Consider the following 18157-nt stretch of genomic DNA (forward strand, 5'->3'; position numbering starts at 1 on the left):
TTGCCCTTAAAAAGGTTTATAAAACAGGCCTTGAAAGTTGATCCATAAATATCCGACGTAGTAAACATTATTAAAATAAGACAACAAGCCCAGCTGGTGTGGCTTAGTGGATTGAGCTTCGTTCCATGGACTGAGAGGTCCTGGTACAATTCTGGGTCTAATTCGCATTCAGGGCATATTCCCCAGTTCTGGGCTTGATATCCCCACTAGGGGGCATGCAGGAGGCAGACTATCGATGTATCTCCCTGACATCGATGTTTCTATCCCTTTCCCTCTTTCTAAAAAATTCAATAAAAACATATTTAAAAAATAAAATAAGACAACAAAATGTAGAACCCAACAGTGTAAAATTTACATATCCAACACCCAACTATGTTAAAAGAAACTGGAATAATAAACCTATAACTTGGAGGAAAAAAAACTGTGAAGAAATCAGAAACACAAGCTAGAGGTAATGAAATTAATGGAAAAGACTTCAAAAACAGCTGTTATAAATATGTTCAGAAAGTCAAAAGAAGTTTAGATACCCAAAAGAGGGACTGCTGGGTCATATGGTAACTCTATTCTTGATTTCTTGAGGAACTGTCATACTGTTTTAGATTGTGACCAAATACAAGGTGGGGCAAAAGCGCGTTTACAATTGTGAGTACCCAAAACAGAGTTTATTCTTGTATGATTATTTATTTATTATTCTCTATTCAAACAACTGTAAACCTACTTTTCCCCCACCTTTTATATGGTGATGGAAGATGATTTGATTTTGAGTGGTGGGCACACAATGAGATATACAGACCATGTATCATAGAAATATACACTTGAAACCTATATAATCTTATTAACCAGTGTCACTCCGATAAATTTAATAAAAAATAAAATAGCCCTGGCCGGTTTGGCTCAGCGGTTAGAGCGTTGGCCCGCGGACCAGAGAGTCCCAGGTTTGGTTCCCACTAAGGGCACGTACCTCGGTTGCAGTTTGTCCCTGCTCCAGTTAGGGTTGTGTGGGTGGCAACCACTTGATGTGTCTCTCTCACATTGATGTTTCTCTCTCTCTCTTCCTCTCTCCCTCCTGCTCTTTCTGAAGATAAATGCAAAAATGTCCTCAGGTCAGGATAAAAAATAAAAATAAATTAATAAATTAATTAAAAGAAATTAATGAGCCCTGGCCGGTTTTGCTCAGTGGTTAAAGCATCGATACACGGACCCAAGAGTTAGGGATTTGAGTCCAGTCAAGGGCATGTACCTCGGTTGCAGTTTGTTCCCGGCCCCAGTCGGGGTTATGTGGGAAGCAAACAATTGGTGTGTCTCTCTTACATGTCTTTCCCTCTCTCTCTCCCCCTCCCTCCCACTCTATCTGAAAATAAATGGAAAAATATCCTCGGGTGAGGATTAAAAAAAAAAATCAATGAAATAGAATGTGGACAAACAATAGAGAAATTAAACCAGAGGTTGTCCTTTGAAAAAATAAAATTGATCGATCTTTATACTGCGCAAGAAAAAAAACCCAGAAGGCAAAATTACTAATATCAGGAATGAGACACTATTGACACTAAATATGAAAACTTTATGCCAATAAGCTTAACAACTTAGGTGAAATGGACAAATTACTTGAAATTCATTACAAAATAGCCTTCTATCTTTTAAAAAAATGAAATTCCTAATCAGAATCTTTCTGCAAAGAACACTCCAGGGCTACCTGGCATTATTGATCGTTTTACCAAGCATTTGGGGAAGAAAGAATACTAATCCTATACAACTTTCAGAAAATAGAGGACAAAGGAACATTTCCTAACTCATTTTATGAAGCCAGCTTTACCCTGATGCCAAGACTAGACAAAAATACAGAAAAAGAAAATTACAAGCCAATATCTTTCATGAACATAGAAACAAACATTCTTTAAAATGCTAGCAATCTAATCCAGCATATAAAAGGGGTCATATGTCCCAAATGGGCTTTATCTCGGGAAGATAGATTTAATCAATTAGTATAATGCACCATCTTAAGTAAAGAAAAACCATGTGATTATATCAGTAACTACAGAAAACCCGTTTGTTAAAATTCAACACCTGTTTATTATACTAACTACTAGATTCTTTAAACTAGTAATAAAAGGCTGCCTTCTCAACCTGATAAGTGTATCTGTGAAAAAATCTCTGACCAACATCATACTTAATGGTGAAAGACTGAATGTTTTCCTTTTAAGGTTGATAGCAAAGCAGGGATGTCTGCTCTAATCACTTCTATTCAACACTGCACTGGCAACATTGCTACTGGCAAGGAAAATAAAAGACCTATGGATTGGAAAAGAAGAAATACAACTATTAGTATAATTTTTTAAACTGTATTTCTAAGTGGTGTGAGTATATACATAGACATTCCTAAGCCCTGGCCGGTTTGGCTCAGCGGTAGAGCCTCGGCCTGGGGACCAGTGAGTGGTGAGTGTGATTCCAGCCAAGGGCATGTACCTCGGTTGCAGTTCAGCCTCAGCCCTGGTTGGGGTCATGCAGGAGGCAGTCAGTCGATGTGTCCCTCTCATGTCAATGTTTCTCTCGCTTTTTCTTTTTCTCTCTCTCTCCCCCACTCTATCTGAAGATAAGTAGAAAAATATCCTCTGGTGAGGATTAAAAAAATTATTTTTTGTAAGATATCTATACAACTGTTAGAACCAAAAAAATTAGAACAGGTGAATATGTAAATAAATTGCACTCATATATACTAGCCGTTGTGGCTCAGTGGTTGAGCATCCACCCATGCACCAAGAGGTTGCCGGTTTGATTCCTGGTCAGGACACGTGCCCAGGTTGTGGGCCCAGTCCCCGGTGGGGGACATGCAGGAGGTGGCCAATGTTCTCTCTCATCGATGTTTCTGTCTCTCTCTCCCTTGCCCTTTCTCTCTAAAATCAATAAAGGAAAAAAAAAGTACTGTAGGGATAAGTTTAATGAAATAAGTAAAATATTTGTACATGGAGAACTACAAAATATCAAGAGAAATTAAGAACCTAAATACATGGAGAGACGTACTTATTTATGGATTGGAAGACTTATGGGTAAGAACAGAGTTGGAGACTTATATTTCTGATTTAAAGACTTACTATGAAGCTCCAGTAATTGATACAGTGTGGTATTAATATATCAACAGACATGTAGATCAATGGAACATAATATAGACCCACATAAGGCTGTTTGATTCCAAATCGATGGTTTGCTTCTTGGCTTTACCTACTCTACTACTGAATCTGTGTAAATTATTCTTTATTTCAGTTAATGCCTCCTTCATTTCTGACTGTGCATCCTTCATTTCTGACCGGTCCTGTTTTATGCCCTTGAGGCCCTCACTAAGTTCGCTGAGGTTCTCACTAAGTTCATTGAGCATCCTTATAAGCAGTGTTTTGAACTCTGCATCTATGAGGTTGCTTATCTCCATTTCGCTTAGTTCTTTTCCTGGGGTTTTGTTCTGTTCTTTCATTTGGGACCTGTTTCTTTGTCTCCTCATTTTGGCTGCCTCCCTGTGTTTGTTTCTGTGTATTACTAAACAAGAGGTATGGGGCTAGCTGAGACCAGATGCTGCTTGTTTGAAATAATTTAGGAAAAGCTGAAGCAGGATCCAAGACAGGCCAATCCTATGGTTAAGCAAGTGGCAACAGCTTGGGTGGGCCTGAAAGTTGGGCGGGGTGGGGCGGGGCTTCAGGGAGTCACCAGGGCGGGGCTACCAGTGTGAGCCAGGTTGCTGGAGTCCCAGATATGGGACTGTCTGCCGCCCCAGGGAAGGGCTCACCAAAGGAACAAAGGCCTCTGACAGCACGTTTGTCCCGGAGAAAGCCCCCTCTCTAGCCCTCGCTCCAGTGCCAAACAGCTCAGTTCTTCCCTGTGTGTCTCTGTTGCCCCTCGAGCTGCCTCCCCTCCAAGCTTAGAGGGAGAGAGTCTGATAAGTCCGTGCGCGGGCCCTTTAAGGAGCTGCCTGGGGCTCCAGCTGCCTCAGCCTCCCTGAGCCTCAGTTCCCGCTGGTTTTCCAGCCAGAAGTGATGGGGATTCTCTTCCTGGCACTGGAACCCTGAGCGGGGCACCTGGTGTGGGACGGGGACCCCTCAGTCCTCAGAAAGGACCTGTCCAGCCGAGGTGTCCTCCTGATTTTTATCCCTACACGTGGGTGTGGGCCCAGCCCGTCCCCTCCGCCTCCTACCAGTCTGGATGTGGCTGCTGCTTTAAGTCCGTAGTTGTACGACTTCATTCAGCTCGATGTCAGGTGGTTCTGAATGATGGTTGTGCTGTAGTTTAGTTGTAACTTTAATGTGGTTGTGGGAGGACCCGATTCTGCGTTTACCTCCTGCCATCTTGCTAGGGGACTTGTCTTAAAGCAGTGTTTGCATAGCAAGCACACTGAATTTATTGTAGTGACATTTATTTGGAGTGGCTTCTGGGGGTAACAGTTGAGGAGAGATTAGTCTCCCTGCGTCTGCCACACTTTATGTTTCATTTTTGATAAGGCTTTGAAGGTGGCCTTACTCTATCACAAAAGAAGAAACTTGAAACAGATTTATTGTTTTTAAAATACAACAGAATTTCATGTCTTTCAATGTATTTCCAATAGTGATAAAAGGATTACAGTGCCACTGCCTTCAGCCATTTTATGGTATTTATCCTAGGAAACTCCTGCTACCTGGAGAGCAATGACTTGCGTGCTTTATAAAAGCGCTTTCTTGGTGAACACTGCAGTGTTGTACTTGTCCTGCCTCTTTACACTAAGAGTCTCTCTCTTTGAATGGATGTTTTTTGAGGCCACTGTTAGTGCTTATAGTAGGGTTGCCAGATAAAATACAGGCTGTCCTGATAAATCTGAATTTCAGATAAACAAATAACTTTTTACTTTAAGGATGTTCCAGCCTGGCTGGTGTGGCTCAGTGGGTTGAGCATCCTCCCATAGACTGAGAGGTTTGGTTCAATTCTGGGTCAGGGCACATGCCAGGGTTGTGGGCTCGATCCCCAGTGGGGGGGACGTGTAGGAGGCAGCCGATCAATGTTTCTCTCTCTCTCTCTCTAAAAACAAAGTAATAAAAACATTTTTTTAAAAAGCATGCTCCAAATATTGCATGGAACTGCCTTATACTTACTCATTGTTTATCTGAAATTCAAGTTTAACTGGATATTTTGTGCTTTTATCTGCTGAGTCTGACAACCTTAGCTCCTGGGGAACGAGGTAGGTTGTGGCCAGGACCCACTGAATCTGGTGTGCATGCTCTAATGATTGCATATTTTGGTGACTTGAGCAAGATTATAGTGATCCTAAGTAAAATAATTAAGTGGATGTGTGAGCTTTTAGTATATTCTTGTAAAACGAATACTCTTGATTCTTTCCTCTTCCACCCTTCTTCCCCAGTAAAAATAGCTTAACTCCTGTACAAAGTACAAAGCACTAATTACCTGCATATCTGTAGCAGTGGCCTCTGGTCCCTGTCATTTGGCAGAGAAAAACCTCTTGAAGTTGCCTGGCATTGTAGGTTAGCAAATATTGAATCTACGAATACTTTTTGATATTAGAATGTATTGAGCTTGATCATTCTTTGAATCAAGCTACAAATATGTAAATGCCACTTCAGTTTATACAAAGTGCATGCAGTTGAGGGGGATATAAGTTGACTAAGAGATAAGCACTCTTGCTCACAGACATCTTATGAAGGAGTTGGATATGTAAACTGATAATTATAATGCAGGATAATGAACAGTGGTATGATTAGGCAGGACTTGTTCTGGAAGTACTTGGATGGAAAAACTGATTAGGGGATTATAAGAAGACTCCCTGGAACTTGGACCTTAGTGGATGAAAAGGGTTTGGTCAGATATGGAAGGTTATTTCAGGCCATAAAATAAGAAAAAAAAAGTCATGAGGGAGCTCTCACATTTGGGAATTAGGGGCAAAGCAAGAAATCGAAAAGCTAAGTGATGTAATGTAGGAAATAAGGCTGTAAAGGTGGTATATTTGTTCTTTGGGGCTGTCAGCCTGGTGGCTTAAACAGAAGATAATTATTGTCTCACATTTCTAGAGGCTAGAAGTTCAAAATCAAGGTTGGCAGAGTGGGTTCCTTCTGGGGGCTGTAAGGGAGAATCTCTTCCATGTGTCTCTCCTGGCATCCGGTAGCTTCCGGCACTCCTTGGCTTGTAGATGGTGTTCTCCCTGGGTCTTCACAGCATCTTCCCTTTGTGTGTGTCTCTCTGTGTCAAAATTTGCCCTTTTTATAAAGACCTGCTCATATTGGATTAGGGCTCATCCTAATGTTCTCATCTTAACTGGATCATCTTGCAAAGACCCTGTTTCCAAGTAAACTCAGATTCACAGGCACTGGTGGTTAGGGCTTCACCATCTTTTGGGGGACACAATTCAACCTTTAATAGGTGGATTGTGGGTTATATTTCAAAGAGTGTTAAACCATTGTTTAGTATGTTAAACTTTCCTTTTTGACAAATGGGGAATCATGAAAGCTTTTTGCACAAAGAATACAAACAATTTCGATTGTAATGTGAAAAAATGTCCTCCAAATTTTAGGGCAAGTATAGTATGTTTGAATACTATTGTCACAGTGTATTAATAGCTGTCACTGATTTTTGCATATTTAATTTTCAAGGGACTTTAAGTATGAATATTATTATAATTTCTTTTTTAAATATGAAGAAACAGGTTTAGAGAAAAACACAGGGCAGGGGAATAAGGAAGAGATGCAGATCATTTGATCCAGGTAGGCATGTTAAGCTTGAAGTATCAGCTGAATATTCCCGTAGTGATGTTAAGTTGGTAGTTTAAAATTTGGGCCTGGAGTTTAGGAAATGGGTCAGAGTAGAAAGCAAATATTTAGTAATCATCAGCATAGAGGTGCTATTCAAAACTGTAAGAATGGGTAGGTTTGCCTGGGATAGTAGTGTGGAGTAAAAAGAAAGGAGATGTTGAGGACAAAACCTTAGCAAGTTGGCTACAGTTGAGTCACTGGAGACGGAAGAAGAGTCAGAGGAGATGCTTAAAAGTAGAACGGTTTCTAGAAAGAGAAAAAAAGATGGAATAATTTTAAATGAGGTGATGGTCAGTGTATAGTCTGCAGAATGGCAGAGGAGGATAAAAACAAATAGAATTTGGTTCTTACTGACATTTTGAGAGAATAGTTTCAGTGAGTTGGTGGAATCCACATTACAGGGTATGTGTAGATAAACAGGGATAAGGAGCAAAGATCTGGAGTTCAGGTGAAAGAAGAGAATTTTTAAAAAAATCCTCATCCAAGGATATGTTTATTAATTTTAGAGAGAAAGAGAGGTGAAGAGATGGAGGTAGGGAAGGAGGGAGGGCAGAGAGAGAGAGGGACACATTGATCAGTTTTCTCCCAACCAGGGATCTAACCCACAACCTAGGTATGTGTCCTGACTGGGAATCCAACCCACGACCTTTTGGTTGTATGGGACAACGCTCCAATCAACTGAGCCACCCGGCCAGGCTGACTTTTTAAAAATAAAACAGATGTTTGCTTTTTATGGTTAAATGGAAGAAGCACTGAACTATTAAAACAAAATCAGGAGAGAGAAGAGTGGGTCCAGAAGTCTGATTGTGGGGAAGATTATTGGCCTGCTGCAGAATTGTAGTTCTCAAGTGTTTCATGCTTTAGAAAATTTGACTTGGTAGGGTGAGGATGGGTGGTTCACAGTATAAAATAATCTCAGATTAATGTTACTGTTAAATGTACTATTAGATTTCAGAGGAATGAAAGAAGTTAAAAGTCCCTTTGATTATATATAAATAAAATATTCAGTGCTTGGGTTACTACTACTTCAGCTGCTACTGTGATGCTGCTTCTGAGTTTCTGATGAGTGGAGACCTCATTAGTCTACCTGTCTCATGCTTCTCGTGAACAGCTAATTGGTAGCTGGGTGTTACTGCCTATAGGCTGTGGTTATAAAGCTGAGCAAGAGGCATGGTGATTCAACTGTTGTTATATTCAATTTGTGGGGAAGAATATTTTTTAATGGTAAAAAGTTGGATTCATATTTTTTTTGACTTATACAGAGTAGGAAATTCATTGTTAATATTCAGCATGTACTTTTTTAAATTTGCTGTATCTTTGCTTTGTAATTTATTTAAATATTTTTTGTGAAATGTTTGATACAAAATGAAGAGTGTATAAAATATATATGTTTCAGTCTAAGAATAACAACAACAACAAAAAACATATTACCTATCACTCAGGTTAAAAAACAGAAATTACTTAATGCAGAGCCGATGTGGCTCTGTGATTGGGTGTCGGCCCGTGCACTGAGAGGTCCCAGTTTCATTCCAGTCTGGGCACATGCCTGGGTTGCGGACTCAGTCCTCAGTAGGGGGCGTGCAGGAGGCCGCGATCCATGCTTCTCTCTCACATTGATTTTCTCTCTCTCTCTCTCTCTGAAAAAATCAGTGAGGAAACATACTAAAAAAATAGAAATTACCAATATTTTATAATACAAAGTGTTTCCCTTTCTCTTATCGCTACCCTGTCTGTCCCCAGAGGTGCTGTTATCCTGACTTATGTTCTGTTTCTTTTCTTCATTGTGTTATTGTCTGTGTATGTATTCTTAATTGACATACTGTTTACTTTGAATAGCGTACTAAGCTAACTGAGTTAGGAAAGGACAGCATTTCCATAGTTAGACAAAGGCTTCCAGGAAAAGGACTGACTAGTTTAGCATCAGGTTCACTGACTTTCAAGAGCTTTTTCTACTCAGGCAGTCAGCGGTGTCATGAGTTAGCTGTTGGAAACATCGGGCCATCTTGGTCCAGAAATCTGGAAGGGCTACAGTGTGGACCCTGTATTACATGTTTGCTCAGCAGGTATATGGTCACATGGAAAGAGTGTTGTTCTTTATTTTTTGTTTCTATACCCTTTATGGTCTTCTTTCAGCACTTAGGAGTGTATCAAAGCGGAGCACATCTGGAAGGTGAAATGAATATTCTCAGCTGACCCAGGTAGCAAGGCAAGCTGGATATGAATGAACACCTGGAACAGGCTTAGCTCTGGGCATTCTGTGCTGAGGAACAGTGTCAGCGTTGGCCTCGGAGATGGCCGAGACCATCTCCGTGCTGTGTCAGGAGTCACATTGCTGCAGCTGGACTGGTTGCCCTTGAAGCCCAGTGCACAGCTGCCTGTGGAATCTCTCTTCCCAGGCCTCCCTGAGGAGCACTGTCATCTCGCCCCCAGGTTGGAGCTCCTGTGTTCTGTATCCCAAGTCATCTTTTCTTTTTTTAATTAAGAGTTTACTCTTTTTTGATGGAAAACACTTTCCATTTGCTACTTGAGAAAGGATGCAGGGAAAGTAAACGTTTCGAACTCTTTCATGTCGGAGAAGAAACCTTTATTCTGGTTTTATGAGATGGTTTGGGGTGAAAAATTCTAGGTTGGAAATAATTTTCCTTGTCACTTTGAAGAAGTGGCTTCATTGACATCTTTCCAGTGTGATGGTTGAGAAGACTGAACTGAGCCCTGCGTCTTTGTGTGGGACGTGTGTTCCCTTTCTGGTAGCTTGTAGAATCTTCTTTTTGCCCCCAGTATTATATTTCACAACGGTGTGCCTTAGTGTAGGTCTCCCTTAATTTTTTTATACTAAACACTTGGTAGGTCCTTTCAAATGGGGAGCTTGAGTCCTTTAAGCTCTAGAAAAATTTCTAGAATGCTTTGATTTCTTTCCAACCTCCCTCTCCCTCTCCATTTTCTTTTTTCTGGAACTCCTGTTATTCAGATTTGGACCTCCTGGACTGTCCACTGATATAGTTCTTTTCACTCCTATTTTCCATTGCTCTACCTTTTTTCTCTGCTTCTTGGAAGACCGCAGAGAATTTTATCTTCCAAGTCTGTGTCTTTTCATTTTGACCATCATGTTTTTAATTTCTAAGAACTCTTTATTTTTAAATGTTATTTATTTACTATATTCTGTTCTTATTTTATAGATATAATATCTTATGTCTGTGAGGAATATGAATATATGTATGTGCATGTGTGTATATATTCTGTGTCTTAGGTAACTAACAGTATTTGACTGCTCATGATTGAAAGTTGAGGACTAAAAAGCTGATTGGAGACTGTTTTTGGTACAGTACTGATACTAGCAAATGTGCCTAACATACCTCAAAGATGCTCTTGTTTCTCCCTCTCTAATCTTCTGCTGAGGTGGAGAGGCTGGTTGTCCAGCATCATGGAGGAGGGAGTGGATCTAGGAATCAGAGTGCTTTTCAAACAGCTTTAATGGGATTTTCCTTGTTTGAACCTCCTCCTCTTTGTTTGAACCTCCTCCCGTTTCTCTATTACCTGCTGCTGCTCCATTTCCAGAAGTAGTTGGATTGCCTTCTGTGGATTCTCCAGTGTGCTGTGCTGTTTCTCAGGTGGCTCTGCAGCCAGGCTGTGATTGGCTTTTCCTGGGTCCGCTAAACCACTTAATAATATTACCCATCCACTTGCAGCCTTCCAAGGTTTCGTCCCTCTTCTCTTCTCCTTTGTAGCCTTTGTCTCTTCTTTTTGTGGGTGTGTCTAAAAGCCTTTTCCAGCTTTCATGAGAGAGTGAAATGATATGCATGTTTTTAATTTGCCTTCTAAATCCTAAAGCCCTGATTATTTAAAATGTTTAGTCTACGTCTCACCTGTTGAGACTTGAACAGATTATTAAAGTTAGCCCTTTTCATCTCTTGTTTTGGATTTTACATTCATATGTATAAGACATGAAACTCATTGTGTGGACTCCTTGAGACTCTTATGAACTCAAGGGTTTATAAGTGAATCCAGCCAGCATTTGTGAATAAAAAGGTTGATTGTTTTTTAAATTTGCTCTTGTAGGAAAGTGGGAAGGTTTCTGAATGTCCAGCAGTGATTGTGGAGCCAGTTCCAAGTGCCAGATTAGAGCAGGGCTATGCAGCCCAGGTTCTGGTTTATGATGATGAGACTTATATGATGCAAGATGTGGCAGAAGAACAAGAAGTTGAGACCGAGAATGTGGAAACAGGTAGACATCTCATCAAATGTTTACTGTTTATAACTTTCTCATTTTATAAATGCCAAAGTTACAATTGCCAGATGAATAATATACCAAAACCCCTCCTTTTAATGCTATTTAGTAAAGATTGGAAATCAGTGAAACACTTGTTGATTAAGGGAATTTATGTGGATATAAGAAGTTCTCCATTATGATTTTTGAGGTATAACAGAATCTTGTATCACAGAACCGAAGGACAAAATTACAGGCCCACAATAATAAAATTATTTTTATCAGTTTTTTCTGGGAGTGTGAAAATTGACTAGTTGTTATTTTCTTACAGAGGTCAGTAGGCTAGTATATGAGGGTAACTTTGTTGTGTTTTTGTTTTGTTAATTCTCCCCTGAGGATATTTTTTCCATTGGCTTTTAGAGAGAGTGGAAGGGAGCAGGGGAGGGCGGGGGAGAGGGAGAGAGACGGAAAGAAAGAAACATTAGGTACATCCATCGGGGACCAGGGATTGATCCTACAACCCAGTTATGTGCCCTTGATTGGAAATTGAACCTGTGACCCTTCAGTACACAGGCTGATACTCCAACCACGGAACCACACTGGCCAGGGAAAGGGTAATCTTTTTTTAATTTAAAAAGAAATATAGTATTCTCATTCTAGAACAGATTTAGAGATTCTTTGAATCAGTATCAGTGGAACAGTATGATTCCTGTTTTCTTAGGTCAGAAACATCTTTGCAGTATGTCTGTCAGATTCTTCTTCCCTTTTTGTCTTCTTAGAAATTGTGGCATTTTAGTCTGTCTGTGGTGAGATAACTATATGTTAAATTGTGGGTTAGTATGTATAATTCTTGGAGAAACCTTTTAATTTTTTCCAATACTCTTATTTCCATAAAGAAAATAAGAGTATTTTACCAGAAGGATTGTCATGACTATTTTATAATAATAAGCATTATTATAGCTACTAATGGTGAAAAAGAATCCGTATGCCTGGTGTACAGTACTAATAAAATTCTTAAGCATTTAGATAAATTCCTATAAATGTAGCAAAGTCTCATGATTTAAAATTGTGAGTAGTTGCCACCTTCCTGCTCGCACAGGCCCAGTGGCTCACCCAGGACTGTTAGCTGCTTCTGGCTCACAGCTCTTCCTCCAGCCGTACTCGTCGGGCTGCGGCCTGGAAGCTCCCTCGCTCTTCCGAGCAGTGGTGACAACAATGCCGGTAAACCCCATGTGGGTGGTGACCGGTTCGTTTTCAGAACAGGTTGCCAAGCACTTCAGAGGGGTTGATGACCGTGTTCTGTGTTGGTGCCAGACTTACAGTAGATAATGCCAGTGGCAGGAAGATGCATGTGTTTTTCTGAGAGTTTGGAGGGTTCCTCAGTCAGAAGCCAGAAGTCTAGTGGCAGGCGTGAATTTTCTTTTCGAGAAAAACAGTAAGGAACAACAGCTAAAAGTATTATGTGTGACAATATTTTGAAGTAGTTGTTGTAACTGATTTTATTATAGGAGCATAACTAAACAGAAAACAAAGAGCACAAGAACAAACAGTAGGATAGTTCAAATTGAATGAAAAAAAGTATAACTTGCCCTGGCTGATTTGGCTCAGTGCTTAGAGCATCATCGGCCCTTGGACTGAAGGGTCTTGGGTTCAATTCCCCGTTAAAGGCATGTACCTGGGTTGAAGGTTTGATCTCCGGCCCAGTTGGGGTAGTGCAGGAGGCAACCAGTCGATGTGTCTGTCTGTCTGTCTCTCCTTCCCTCCTCATCCCTCCCTTCTAGTCTATTTAAAAATCACTGGATGTCCTGGCAGGTTTGGCTCAGCGGTTAGAGCATTGGCCTGCGGTCCAGAGAGACCCGGGTTTGGTTCCCGCTAAGGGCACGTACCTCGGTTGCAGTTTGTCCCTGACCCTGGTTGGTCGTGCAGGTGGCAGCCACTTGATGTGTCCCTTTCACATTGATGTTTCTTTCTCTCTCTCTTCCTCTCTCTCCCTTTCACTCTATCTGAACAAAAAATGGAAAAATGTCCTCGGGTGAGGATAAAAAAAAATCAATGGAAAAATATCCTCGGAGGAGGATTAACAACAACAACAAAAAAAGTAGAACTTAGGTGAAATTTCTAGAAAATGTTCAAAAGGATAAGGAAGATTATGATTTTGGTAGCAAATTAGAAACTGTAAAAAGTGAAAACTACAATGCCAAGTTCGCATCAGTAGAAAATTATTTTATCACAAAATGATTTATCAACATTAAAATACCAGAGTAGGTCGGCTAAATCTTATTGGTTGTACAATTGGTGGTCAGTGCTTCATTAATTTAAATTACTCAGGTAAAAACAGTTCCAAGTAGGAAGCAAATATAATCCACTTAAAGAACTTAATTTTCTTAATCTTCTTGAACACTGAGGTGATGGTGTCATTTGCAGGGCAGAGATATGAGTGATTGTAATATTGAAAGAGAGGGTATACAAAGTCTGAATAAAATAACAGCTACTTTTGTGATATTTTACAGGTTTTTGAACGTTTGATAACATTTTTTAGATTTATTTTTCTTTAATACTAAAAGGAAATGTTAGTAAATGACACATTATTCTAAAATAGTCTAAATGTACTAAGAAGTTCATTTTAATTTTGTTGTTAATCCTCACCCAAGGATATTTTCCACTGATTTTTTTTTTTTTTTTTTGATAGAATGGAAGAGAGGGAGGGAGAGAGTGAGAGAGAAACACTGATGTGAGAGAAACACCTCAGTTGGTTGTCTCCTACACAACTCCACTGGAGCTGGGGATCAAACCTACAACCCAGGTGTGTGCCCTTGACCAGGAATCGAACCCACAACCCTTCAGTCTCAGGGCCAGTGCTCTAATTGCTGAGCCAAACTGACCAGGGCATAATTTTTTTTATTGATTTTAGAGAGAGGAAGGGAGAGGGAGAGAGATAGAAACATCGATGAGAGAGAACATTGATTGGCCACCTCCTGCTTGTCCCCCACTGGGAATTTGGCCCACAACCTGGGCATGTGCCCTGACTGGGAATCGAACCAGGAACCTCTTGGTGCAGGGGTTGTCGCTCACCCACCGAGCTACATCAGCTAGGCTGTTTATATCGATTTTTTTTTTAGAGAGAGATAGAAACATTGATGTGAGAGAGATACATCAACCGGCTGCCTCCTCCACACTCTCTACTGGGGATTGAGCTCAAAACCCATGCATGTGCCCTGACCAGGAATCAGATCAGGACCTCTCAGTCCATGGGACGATGCTCAATCCGCTGAGCCACACAGGCTGGGCATAGCTCATGGATTTTTAATGTAACTTTATAAGGATCGTTAATATATATAGATTACAATAGTTAAATAGTTTTGTTTTATTTAAAGAGTCAAATGCCTTTTTAAATGTGTTAAAATCTGAATAAATTTTCATTCTTCTGGCATTTAGAACGTATACAAATGAATGAAGGTTGTTATGACTTATCCTAATAAAAACATTTACTTTTAGGTAGTGGAGTAGGATCAGGCTTCTTGTGGTATAAGTTTTCACTTAAATTCCAGACATGTCTAAATTTTAGAGAAGCCGAGTGGGAAGAAAAGTAGAAGAATATTTATAAGATGGTTACAGCAGCTTTTATTTGGAGAATTGGGGGAAATGAGATTCACATAGAATAAGGTTTCCTTTTGTACATCTAGGAAACACTTCCTGGAATGCTCCTACATTATAATTTAGGGTATATTCGTCTAAAAATGTTCATAATTCGCCCTGTCCGGTTTGGCTCAGTGGGTGGAGCATCGGTCTGTGGACCAGAGAGTCCCGGGTTCGGTTCCTGCTAGGGGCACGTACCAAAAAAAGAAAAAAAAAAGTTCATAATTCTACTTATTGATCTGTCAGTTCTCTGCATGTTCACATTGAAGTTTTTCTTTCTTTATTCCTATGTACCCATATGTGTATATCAATACCAGAGACAGTGTCCATGATGTTTTCTAGGCAGGAGTATAAAATCATATAATGATGTATATTTAGCCATCTTCATTATTTTGTTAATAAAATGATTTCTAATTTTGTTAGGTGTAATTATAGGCTATTTTGCTTCTCCCTTTTAATGTAGACTAAAAGTCTTCATTTCCCTCACATAGCTTACATGTAATAGTAATCCTCTCTTAAAATGTATAGGAAAAAACAAATATGTTTTGAAACTTTAAAAATAAGCATATTCCTCTAAACCTATAAACTGCTTTTTGATGATATTTCAGGATTAGTAATTGTGAAGAGCCTTTGAGGAACAGTAATGCAATCTGGATGAAGGGCGGTCTTGACCGGCAGGTTGGAAATACCTGTCGGGCATGGGTCCCACCAGTTCTGGAGGCTCCTGCTTGGACGGGGTTGGCTGGGGGTGGAGAGGAGTCTCTTGAGTGCTCTACTAAGACTGAAAGTGCAGTTTTTATGTTCACTCAAAAAACATATATGACTGTAAACTTTAAAAGTTTGTTACAGATTACTATTTAAAAAGTAACAAGTTTGCCCTGGCCAGTTTGGCTCAGCGGTTGGAGTGTCGGCCTGCGGTACAGAGAGACCGGGGTTCGGTTCCCGCTAAGGGCATGTACCTCGGTTGCAGTTAGTCCCCGGCCCTGGTTGGTCATGCGGGTGGCAGCCACTCGATGTGTCCCTTCACATCGATGTTTCTCTCTCTCTTCCTCTCTCTCCCTCCCACTCTGTCTGAACAAAAAATGGAAAAATGTCCTCGGGTGAGGATAAAAAAAAAAAAAAAAGAAAAGTAACAAGTTTATGCCAAAGCAATTAATAATAGAAAAAATTTTTGTTGTTAATCCTCACCTGAAGATATTTTTCCACTGATTTTTAGATAGAGTGGAAGGGAGGAAGGGGGGTGGAGAGAGAGAGAGAGAAACATCCTGTAAGAGAGACACATTGATTGGTTGCCTCCTGCATGACCCCAACTGGGGCTGGGGATCTAAACTGCAACCCAGGTACATGCCCTTGACCAGGAATCGAACCTGCAACCCTTCGGTCCACAGGTCAGTGCCCTAACTGCTGAGCCAAACCAGCCAGGGCAATAATAGATAGTTAAAATTTTTTTTTATTTATTGATTTGAGAGAGAAAGAGATAGATTTGTTGTTTTACTTATTTATGCATTCATTTGTTGATCCCCCTTTTTTTTTTTTTTTATCTTCACCCGAGGACATTTCTCCATTTTTTGTTCAGATAGAGTGGGAAGGAGAGAGAGAGAGAGAAACAACAACGTAAAACATCGAGTGGTCACCAGTGGCCCTCACAACCCAATCAGGGCTAGGGACAAACCGCAACTGAGGTACGTGCCCCTAGCAGGAACCCAACCAGGGTCTCTCTGGACTGCAGGCTGACGCTCCAACTGCTGAGCCAAAACGGCCAGGGTCGTTTGTTGAATCTTGTATGTGTCCTGACCAGGGATTGAACCTGTCACCTTGGCGACATCGGGCCGAAGCTTCAACCAACTGAACTCTCTGGTCAGGGCAATCATAGATAAGTTTTGATAGAAATCTTTTAAGACTTGTCTGAGAAGATTGAGCTGTTTAGAATCTGCCCCTTCATCTTGCATCTTAACTTACTGTATTCTCCGAACTTTTCACTTAAATTTATGAGAATGTATTAATAAGTACTTTGCATTTTTTATGTGCAGGGCCACTGTTTTTAACACGTTTCAGAGGAAAGTTCAATTTACAGAATTAGGGAATGTTTTAGAGAAAGTGAAAAAGGAGGACAGTTGGTAGGATTTGGATGGACAGGCACTTCAGACTAAATTTCAAGGCATGTTTAGATGATACTGGGTAAACAAGACATTGACAAGAGGTTCCTTTAAGAGTTGTGATTAGCCCAGCTGGTGTGGCTCAGTGGATGGAGCGTTATTCCATGGACTGAGAGGTCCCGGTTCGATTCCTGGTCAGGGAACATGCTGGGGTTGTGGGCTCAATCCCCAGTGGGGAGTGTGCAGGAAGCAGCTGATTGATGTTTCTCTCTCACACGGATGTTTCTATCTCTCTTTCTCTAAAAAAAAAAATCAATAAAAACATACTTTAAAAAAGTTGTGATTAGATTGTGATTTGAACCCAAGATTAGTTATTAAGTATATAAAATACAGAAATATTTGAGAAGTTTTGAGTGGAAAGTGCTATGTATTCATATTTCAGTAGAGAATGAATTGTAGGGGACAGGATGAGGCAGGAAGGCTAGCTGCTGCGGTATAAGTCCAGGGGTAACTTGGGAAGTATTAAAGCAAGGTGAGCAGTAATAGGAACAGAAGGGGCTTATATAGGCTCTACTACTAGGTAAGGTCTAACAAGATGTGATAGAATAAGGGTAGAGGCATAGTTAAGAGATGACTCAGTTTTTTGACACTAAGTGATAGTACAGTATCATGTAGAGTTTTGAGGAAGGCAAGACTGTTTCGGGAAGCAGGTGAGCTTGGTAATAGGAGTGTTGATTTTGAGTTGAAGTAGAGCATCTAAGGGGACATATTCAGGTATTTAAATATGGGACCCTGACAAATGTATAGTTAGGATTCCAACACAAAAGAGATGGCATACTCAAATTAGGATAATCTAAGAAACATTTTAATACATGGCTAGTTATAAGTAGGTAGGCAAGCGTAGGGTCACCATAGAGACAGGGTGGTATTCCAGACCTAGCAATGACAGAGCTGTTTCTGTCCTTTGGTTCTCGGGCCAAAGGGAGAGGGGGGTTACCAGAGCCCTGGAGAGAGGGTCACCGTGGGAGAATCTGGGACTGTCGGTCAAAGGACACAGCTGGCTTGAGGGCGATGCCACACAGAGCAAGCCAGGGAATAAATACTCTGAGTTCATTTCCCTTCATCCCTCTAATCAGTCCCCTTTCAAGTCACTCCATTGACCAAACCCAGTGTGAGCCCAGGTGAGCTCTGTTGATGAAGTCAGCCTCCCAGGACAGACAGCAGAGTGAAGAAAGGTGGAGACTAGATCTGGAGGGCAAATGGAAGCTATATAGTACACCTGAAGCTTAGTAAAGAAAGGTCAAGGAGTGACTGATTTGGGCCTGCGGTCCGGAGAGACCCAGGTTTGGTTCCCGCTCAGGGCACGTACTTCGGTTGCAGTTTGTCCCCAGCCCTGGTTGGTCGTGCGGGTGGCAGCCACTCGATGTGTCCCTTCACGTTTCTCTCTC

General features: G+C 40.8%; 1 protein-coding gene across 12 annotated transcripts in view; it reads left to right on the top strand.

The window, feature by feature from the left end:
- Positions 1-18157, top strand: part of ELF2 (E74 like ETS transcription factor 2) — a 94200-nt gene that overhangs the window by 18374 nt on the left and 57669 nt on the right. For 7 of the 12 annotated variants that reach the window (XM_036241135.1, XM_036241136.1, XM_036241132.1 and 4 more), the window contains one exon: positions 10830-10995. The exons of 1 other annotated variant lie outside the window; for it this stretch is intronic. In XM_036241135.1, the coding sequence (XP_036097028.1) occupies positions 10830-10995 (166 nt within the window). Of the gene's footprint in view, positions 1-8906; positions 9204-10829; positions 10996-18157 lie in introns of all 12 variants that reach the window. 4 more of the 12 variants (XM_036241141.1, XM_036241140.1, XM_036241139.1 and 1 more) reach the window with 1 other exon arrangement.

The sequence above is a fragment of the Molossus molossus genome, unplaced genomic scaffold (assembly GCF_014108415.1).
Source record: "Molossus molossus isolate mMolMol1 unplaced genomic scaffold, mMolMol1.p scaffold_m16_p_4, whole genome shotgun sequence".
NCBI lineage: Eukaryota > Metazoa > Chordata > Mammalia > Chiroptera > Molossidae > Molossus > Molossus molossus.